The following is a 9,051-nucleotide window of genomic DNA, read 5'->3' as shown; positions in this document are numbered from 1 at the left end:
TGAAGCAGAAGGTTTTTAGCATACCATTACAATTACAAATAAATAAATAAATAAATAAATAAGGGCTTATTCTGATGGAAAGCCTCCCTTAGGAATGCGGCTTGTTTTGGGCAAAACAGCCGGGCTTGTCTCCCGGCAGGGGGTACCGCCGGCATCAGAAATTCCTGTCAGCGGGCGGTTGGGTTGGGGGGAGGAGGGCGGCGGGCCAGACCTCGGCCGGTGGGCTGACAGACAGACAGATGGATGGACAGACAGACAAACTGACGGACAGACTGACGGACAGACTGACTGACGGACAGACTGACTGACTGACAGGCCGGCGGGCGGGCTGCCGGCTCTCCCCGCCCAGGGCCGGTGTGTGTGTGTGTGTGTGTGTGAGGGGAGGAGCGCCGCCACCTAGCGACTCGGGCACCCAAAATGGCTGGAGAGGGGAGGTGGAGGAGGTGAGAGGGGGGAGCCGCTGCCTCCGCCTTCTCCTCCTCCTCCTCTTCGTCCTTCTTCTTCCTCCTCGTCTTTCTCCGTCGACAGGGGACCCTCCCCTCCCCTCCCCGGCGCGGCGGGGCCGCTCTCCCGGCCCCCCGGCACCATGTCGGCCGGCCAGGACGAGAGCTCGGTGCGGGTGGCGGTCAGGTAAGAAGCGAGCTGTGTGTATGTGTGTGTGTGTGTGTGTGTATAGGGGGGAAAAAGAGCTATAAAACCCTAAAAATATCGGGGCGAACCGCGGCCACACGCTGCAAATGCTTACTCATCGGGCAGAGGCAGCCCCTCGGCTCCAGCCGTTCGCATGGCGAAGCTCTGCCGGAGCAGCCTAGGATGATAAAGGGGTTTTTTCTTTTTTTTTTTTTTCTTCCCCTCATAAACCTTGTACCTAAAATTGCATGGATGGGTCTCCACGAGGCTGCTCACCCGGCATCATGAATAACTCTCGGTAGGAGCCGTAGTGGGAGTGGAGCTTAAATCATCAGCGAATTCAAATTGCGCTTTTATCGGAGATAAAAATCTGGTGTTCATCAGTGAACTCTTGGCTCTCCTCGGTTTTCTATGGGAAGATGTTATTGCATTGTTTGAAGAACTTCCAGATTAGCCCACGGATGTCTTCGCTTTCAAGATGCCTTTACATAATTCAAATATAAGAGGAAATATACCTACGCACACATGTAGAAAACGTCAATATTTGGGTTTTGGTTGCAATGCTGAATGATGACTTCTTTTTTTTTTTTTTTCCTTTCAAAAAGATTCTTTATGTTACATGCTGGTATTTAGAGTATTTGATATTTATAATTATATGCTGGTGCATCTGGAGCATTGTGCCACAAGGCATCAGGCAGTGGGGGAAGGTCTGTACCTACGGGTTGGTCCTTGCTGCTTCCATTTCACCTTATTAGATAAATTTGGGTTGTGCAGGCAGGCGGTGAGCGTGGATCATTTTTTGGGGATAAAGGCTGTAGGGATAGGCGATGCTGCTGAATGCTGTTGTGGGTAGGTGCTCGTGGGACCAACAGTTCAGTGGCACTTTGGGTAGACAGAGAAACACCGCCCTTCACGCCAACGTGGGGCTTGTGCTGCAGGTGTTCATTGAAGCCTGCCTGCAGTAGTGCTGTCTGCGTGGAGGGATGCTGTTCTGAGCGGTGGCTGCTGAAGCCCTTTTTCACATCAAAATACAGGGAGGTATTATTCCAGAACGTAATTAGACTGTGTTTTCAAAAAGGAAAATATGAGATAGGTGTGATTCTAAAAATAGGGCGTGTTGCAGGTTAGCAGACTGCTCTGTCATTTGAAGAAAATATTAAATATCTCCCGAGCCAAAAATAATAGTGATGTAGAAGTTCATTTAAAATACAAAGGGTTGTTGTAACTAGGAATTAAATAAAAGCTACTGGTGCAAATAGGTTTATGGCTGTAGATGTGCGATGAATAGATTAGGAATACTATCTGGCAAAGAATTTGTAAAAGTGAATTAGCATCACTCAGCTGGATTAAAATGGTTCGCTGTAGCTCTTAAAACAAATCCCAAATGTTGCAAGGCACATTTCTGTAATATCTTTGTATAGCTAACACCTTTATATCTGAGTATAGTTCACTGGTAATGAGGGATTACATCTTTCCTCCTGTCTGCTTTCTTCCTCTGGAAGATTAACTATTCATGTACAAGATTTCTCCTTCTCTGCTTAGAAATCATGAACAAAAGCATGCACAATTACTCTTTCCCCATCAGTAACTCTGTTTAGATTGTCTTCTGTTGCTTCTGGTTGTGTATTTTGTGAGGTCCTATAACACACTATGAGTTGCAAGACCAGTTGCATCAGCGCGCTATAAAAAATCCTGCATTCTGTTTTCTTCTCCTTCTTCAGTTCTTTTGGGGAACTTGAGCTTAATTCAGTGATGATCTCCACTGCTGCCATGATTTAGTCTTTGTTTTGATATGTATATCTTCTGAACATGGCTTGCTCGACAGGAGGACCAGCTTTTAGGTTGCAACCCACGTGGTAGTGGCTGAACCGAGGTATTTCAAAGGCGTATTGCCCTGAACCTGCTGCAGCACTGAATTTGCTTAAACTTGAAACATAAGCTGAAGAACAGACATTACTGAAATGGTTTAGCAAATTGTTTTTTTTTTCCCAGAACCTGGTTATCTCACTTAATTGTATACAACACCATTAAAAATATTTCTTTCCAATTAACACCACCTTTAAGCTATCATTTTGTATGCTAATTGCTCTCCATTTTCTTCAGTGTAATAATGGGTTTGTGAGCGGTGAACTAAATACTCTGGTTTAGTGAAGCATGAAAGCTCAAAATACTTTGCCAGATAATCCAGTAACTAATGTTAAATTCCCCAATTAAGGAAAAAAACCTCTTTCTTCATTGTCAACCGCCTCTGAAAGACTTGTGGACTCAGATTTTGATGATGGTCTGCGACTTCAACAAAGAGCCTGGCTCTTTGCATTTCTCTGACTGCGTAGTGTCTGCTTTCAGGTGAAATTAGAGAGCCCCTGTGATATTCACCTAATCAGGTGGCTGTTTTTTCTTTTAAATGTGAAAAACTATCCTCTTGGCAAAGCTGAAATTACCGTCTTGCTTTTCAAAAAGTCTTTTCAGCGTACGAAGGTTTTGCTGAGGAGGCTATGAGATGGTGGAAACGTTGGGCAGCTGTTTCTGGAACCAAGTCCAGGAAAAGATGTCAGTTACAGATCCAAATTTGTGTGTCTTGCCGTGTTAGTGGTGTCTGCAGCCAAGGTACAGTGTACAGGTTTCCTGGGCAGGTGAAGGTCTCATGTAACATTGAGGATCTCAGCAGTTCGTGTCCGTGTTGCATGCAGGGTCATGGTGCGAGCTATCTGGGGCTTGGCTGGGGTCACAGGGCTTGAAATAGCTCCAGCAGCAGAGGTAGCAGTGCCTGCCCTTGTAGCTTGCAGTGGTACGGTTAGGGCATCCTACCAGTGATGGTCTAAGCAGACCAGAAAGTTGGGCTTAGGTTTCTTGCACTTCTGGATGCAAGCTAAACAAGGGAACTCTTGGAGAGCAATAACATATGGATGGAAGTCACCAGGAGGCTTGCTTGGAGGACTTCTCTGTGATGGAGCATGGAAAGATGTCTGTTACGTGCATCCTGTTACGCAGAAGACATCAACGCTGTAGTCAACGTCTGTCTTCTGGTCCTCTGAAGAAGGATGAGCTTGATTCACTCTGAGTCATTGAACGCCCCAGACACGCAGATGATAAGCTTCAGTGTTGATTTGTAACGCTGCCTTGTCAGGTGCCACATGAAAAGAGAAGAAATAACAAAGAGTTACATGAAAATCAAATAGCTCTGGAAGCTGACCACCAGTCAGTAAAATGGCTATTGGCACGTGGCTGGGTGATGCCTCGGGTGGAGTGGACAATAGAAGGACCTGAACTGATGGTTGGGGAAACTAAAGGGAATGGGGGTCTGGCATAGGGTGTGCTGTCTTGGTGAAAGATGTGCCTTATTCCCTGCTTTGGCAAGATAAGAAGTGCTGCTACTTCGGCTGCTGTGATCAGCATCTCTCCTGTGTTCCATCCCTCGTGCCAAGAGGAGGAGAATTGTTCCCCCCTTCCTCACCTGTGTAGAGAAGCCGTGGGACCTGGCCACCAGCTCTTCCCCGAAACATCTCAAAAGTGCCCTTCTTGCACCCGCCCTGGGTGTCTGCAACACATCGTAATGCCGCTTCACTTCCCTGAAGTCCTGGTGTTTGCCAAGCATGGAAATGATTTGCGCAAAGCGTGCCGCATCCGTCAGGAAACGTCTTAAATAACAGGGGAAGTAATAATCGGAGCTCAAGAATTAAAAACTGCTATTTCTGGTGTTCCAAAAGGGGAGATGGGATACTCTAAGAAAAGCCTGCTGATTACTGATACAATTTGGGAGCCTAAATTTAGCAACCAATCAGGCAGTTTGTGGCATGAAATCAGGACGCACTGTTAGCTTTTGATAAGGCAAACGGGCTGTGTTCAGCCCGTGTAACCTTAGCCTTCTGAGGCATAGATTTGTTATGGAAACACTGGATTTGTTCCTACCCTGGCCCTAGTTCTTGAACTACGTGACCAGTTGGCTCTCTTCTGAGTTTTTTTTTTGTTCTCCTTTTCTTTTTTCTGTGTTTTTTTTTTTTTTTTTTTTTTTTTTCACCCCATGTACTGTTTGTCTGCCTTTTCACCTTTTCCATTCCCCTTCTCGGCACTAATTTCTGATTGCACCGAAGTTTTTTTCCTCTGTGACAGTTCCAGCTATTGCACACCAGAAAATAAGCAGCTTTTATTAGACAATTATTGTCATCCAGCTGTAATTATGCAAAGGTTTGAAAGTTTTTGGGGCGAAATGTCTCGGAAAGTTGAGTATTAATGAAGTTCAGTCTAGCAGTATGCGAGTATTCCCCGCCAAAGTCAAAAAAAAAAAAAGTAAAAAAAAAAATGCTCAACAGTATTAAATAGTAAATATAAAAGTTAAAAGTTGAGTCATGTCAGGTGCTGGGAAATAGTTCTTTTGGAAAGGGAGTCTGTTAATGGAAAGCTACAAAGGAGATTTTGTTTTTGGAAAGCTCAGGTTTCATATCTTTTGTAAGTTTTGATGTTTCCCTTTGTACCGTGAGTTAAACAAACATTCCCTTGTCCTTCACTGAAACTTTACGCCACTCCATCCATATGTTTTGCATTACAGCTGGAAAAAAACCCACAGCACCATCTGCTGCTGAATTAATTCAGGTTTCATCATATCTGACTCGATCAGCCGTAACTGATATTGCTTGGGGCAGGCTGAAATCTGTGATCTCGCTTTCTAGGAAATAAACTTTGCCTTTCCACCACCCGAGATGTAAACACAAGCTCATCCTCTTGTAAAGGGGAAAGAAAACCTAGTCACACATTTTCCACGTTATAATTTCCTTGCCAAAAGATTAATATGTCTTGATTTTTGTGTTTTTAAACTTGGCATTTCCTAAAGTTTGTAGAAGACTTGGGAGTTTAGTTCAATTTGAAAATCCAGTTTCCATTGGGTGATGTTTCCTTTGCTATGCTCCGTGGCGAGTCTGGGTTTAGGTTGTCGGCTCAGACATTCCTTTATTACTGAGCTCCTCGAAGCTTCACATTTTCCTTTTTTTTCTGTGTGACTTCTGCAAATTCTTCTACAGCAGTTGAATGACCCTTGTGCTTGGGATGGAGGCAGCCTCGCTCCCTCCCTCTGCTTTCCCTTTATTTGCTTTAAGTGCTTTATAGGTTGCCCTCGCTGCCCTGCCTGAGATGGCTGCTGGAATTCTTGCTTTCCTCTTGCGTTACCTGACTGCTGCTGGGGAATTAAAGCCATTGGAGGTGCCTTTTTATCTGCTTAAGGAAAAGTTTCAGTATTCTGTCACATCTGGGACTGCTGGCGCAGAGGATTTTTTTTCTTACACTAATTTAATTCCCATGTAAAATACTCGCAAGAAGTTAAAAGTATTGTTTGAACTGGAGAACAAGAAAGTTTAATTAGAAATCAAACACCATCTGAACAAGTCCAGCAAGAGTAACTACACGAGCTGTGCCTTTTCCTTGTGTCCTCTTTCCCCTCTACTCTCAAAATGTTTAAATATTGTTCATTTTCTTCCTGTTCTTCCTCCTTTTTTTTTGTAATCCTCTGTGTCTTATTTCCAGTTTTCCCTGGTGAAACTTTGCTGAAAGACACGTCTGCTCCTGTGTGACTAAAGGCAGAAATGCAGCCTTATTTTTTCCAGCCAGTTCTCTTGTTTGATGCATTTGCCATAGCAACAAGATGCAAATGGAGAGCAGTGAAAGGGTTTGCAGGTCGGTGGCCCAGTGACTTCGATGTGTGGGGAAGGCCTGTTCCGTGTGTGTTTTACACTGTGAACCACATGCATTGCCTTGGAAAAATCCGTGTGTAATTGGGGTGGGTGACGGGTTTGGAGTGCTTATATCCACACCATGTCCCCTGTTAGCCATGTGTAGCCTCCAAACGTGAGCCTTGTTGTCCACTCAGCATTAGCCACAGCCCAGTTTTAACAAGGTTTTGTGTGTAAATTAGCGCTACTGGAAGCGGAGCAGTCACGCTGCTGATTCGGAGCCAGTCAATTGATGAGCACAAAATATCTGCGAGGTAGAACCTGTATGGAAATAGGGAGTGAGGAGCGGGTGCCATCTGGGCCTTTGGTTTTGTTGTCCTCAACAGATCTGGTTAAATCCTTCACTGCTGGAATAATAATTATTTTTTGTTTGTTTGTTTGAAGAACTCTTTTCAATTGTCTGCCAAATGCTGGGCTTGCTGTTTGGGATGGTGCACTCTTTAAGCAACTTTAGGACGTAATTCTACCAAACAAAGCTGAATGACACATCCCTCGAGTCTCACTGTGGATTTTCAACAAAGGAGGCTGGGAGCAGCACAACCTTAGTAAAAGCTTCTGATGTTATTGTTCTTTGCACACAGTAATTCTTCAGCATTCAAGCTGAAGAGCGCTTTCCCACTGTTGGTTTTAAAAATGGATTCAAGCATTTGTTGTCTAGATAACTTTTCCTTCTCGCTGCTGGTTCTTGTGTTTATACTGCTGCAGGAATGCTACGTACTTCAGCTGGTTAATAAATACTTAGCTCTTTGGGAGGATATTTTACATGCAATGCAGATTCTCCATTCATCAAGTACACCAGGTTTCCTGCAATGCTTTCTCTTGTGTACGGTAGCTAGAAGGACACCTATCTCCCCCTTACCCCCCTTTTGTTTATTTTCAGCATAATCAATCCTTTAAGAACATCAATAAAACAGGATTCTCGAGGTGGGTAAGAGTTAAAGGGCTGTAGCATGCTGCTTCAGCTAGCAGAGCTGAACACGCAGAAGGATAAAGCTAATAGGACCGGACAGGAAATGTTTCTCTCTCATTAGACATCTCAAAGTCTGACTCTTTCTTTTCTGCCCTGGTGTCTTTTGATAAAGGAAGATTTTGATCAAAAAAGCTTCTTAGTCTAGTTTGTCTAGACTAATCTAATACAGAGTTTTTGAACAAAGGTCTTCTGTGTCTTGGGTCAATGCCCAACCACTTGGTTATTGTCTTTGTTGGGACAGAAGACAACAACCTGTGTATTTCTTCTTCGTCATTTTCATTCACTATTTTTCTCCTTTTATTTCTATCCATGATAGCAGTCTTAAGCAGAAGACAACCAAAACACCAAAGTTAATGTGGCATTTAAACCTGGAAAGCTGTGTAGCTGCAGAGTATGAATGTCAGTCAGGACATTATGTTGAAGTATGTAACTTGTTAGCAATGTTGATAAACATGGATGTGTTTTTTTCATTTTGTTTGTTCTTTAAAGTCTTATCTCTACACGTTACTCTGGAGACTAGGTGGTATTGATTGTTCCCCTATGTTCTTTCTCTAGTTGCAGTTATACTATAAGAGTGAATGATTGGCACGTTTAAGAAAGGTTAATGTGTTTTATAAGCAAATTGTTTGAAACACATGAAAGAGCAGGAAATATTTTCACACAGGGTTAAGAGGGAATAAATATCTGAACATATTTTTTTTTTTCCTAGGCATGACAGAAAAGAGAAAGGTTACACTTCTTATAGTTTGAAGAAGTAGTAAGTCAGAGAGAAGGCCACCTGTTTAACTTAAGTAGCTAAAAGTGTGATTTACGCTTCTGATCTAATCAGCCAGCTCGTCACTCAGGAACAATGAAATTGCCCTTGTGATATTCATTAGCAGAACTTTGACTTCAGCAAAAAGTGGTCTGGCTGGTGTTCAGTGAGCTCTAAAAATCAGATCAGAGGTAGGACTGAACTGGTATTGTCAGGTAAGTTATTTGATGTTTAGTTATACTGACACTTAATTGTCCTTTTTTTTTTTTTTTTTTTTTTTTTTTTTTTTTTTTTTTTTTGTGTGTGTGTCCTCCCAAAAGCTTAAAACTGAATCTTTTCCTGCTTATACCCCCTGAAGTGACCTACATTGGCTGGTCATCTAGTCAACCTGCTGCCTTGGCTGTGTAGGTCTGTTTCATCTTTGTTTTCCCCAAAGCCTTTGGGGAACAGATGGGCTCTTCATTGTTCTTTAAATGTCAACAAATAAGACTTGCTAGGCCCAGGAGAGGAAGAAACATTCTACACTTGAGAGGTTCAGATGAAAGTGCTTTGTTTCATACTTTCAGCCCCGAAAGCCAGGGCTGATTTTCAACTCTAACAACTGATGAACGCAAAGACATTTTGGGGGAGGAAGAGGAGACTTACAGAAAGTGGTGATAGCCTATATTTTGGATACTAGCTGACTGAAAGTAAAGGGCAAGCGGAGCTCTCTGCTGTTGTTTTAGGCAAGAATTCAAGTGATTATAAATAATGCATACAAATTGATCATGAAACAAACATTGTGGCAAAAGGAAAAAAAAATAGTATACAGAGAAAATAGCCTTTTTATGTAAGGCATGAGGTAATTTATTCCTTCACAATGTACTGATAATGTGTAGGCTGATGTCCAGTGTTCAGTTTGGGGTGCCACTGTTTGGGAAAAATGCAGACTAATTGCAGTTAGAGGCAATTCAGGAGAGAAGGGAGATGACTGGGCA

The 9,051-nt window shown here is 43.1% G+C and overlaps 1 protein-coding gene across 7 annotated transcripts in view; it reads left to right on the top strand.

Moving 5' to 3' along the window:
* The first annotated feature begins 393 nt into the window (after positions 1 to 393).
* The window catches only part of KIF21A (kinesin family member 21A), an 89,227-nt gene continuing 80,569 nt past the window's right edge, over positions 394 to 9,051 (top strand). For all 7 annotated transcript variants that reach the window (XM_084297615.1, XM_084297613.1, XM_084297618.1 and 4 more), the window contains exon 1: positions 394 to 630. In XM_084297615.1, the coding sequence (XP_084153741.1) occupies positions 587 to 630 (44 nt within the window). In that variant the 5' untranslated portion in view covers positions 394 to 586. The remainder of the gene's footprint in view (positions 631 to 9,051) is intronic.

Source organism: Netta rufina (genome assembly GCF_964035555.1).
Source record: "Netta rufina genome assembly, chromosome: 1".
NCBI lineage: Eukaryota > Metazoa > Chordata > Aves > Anseriformes > Anatidae > Netta > Netta rufina.
The sequence above is the reverse complement of the archived record's forward strand: the minus strand, read 5'-3'. Positions and strand labels throughout refer to the sequence as shown.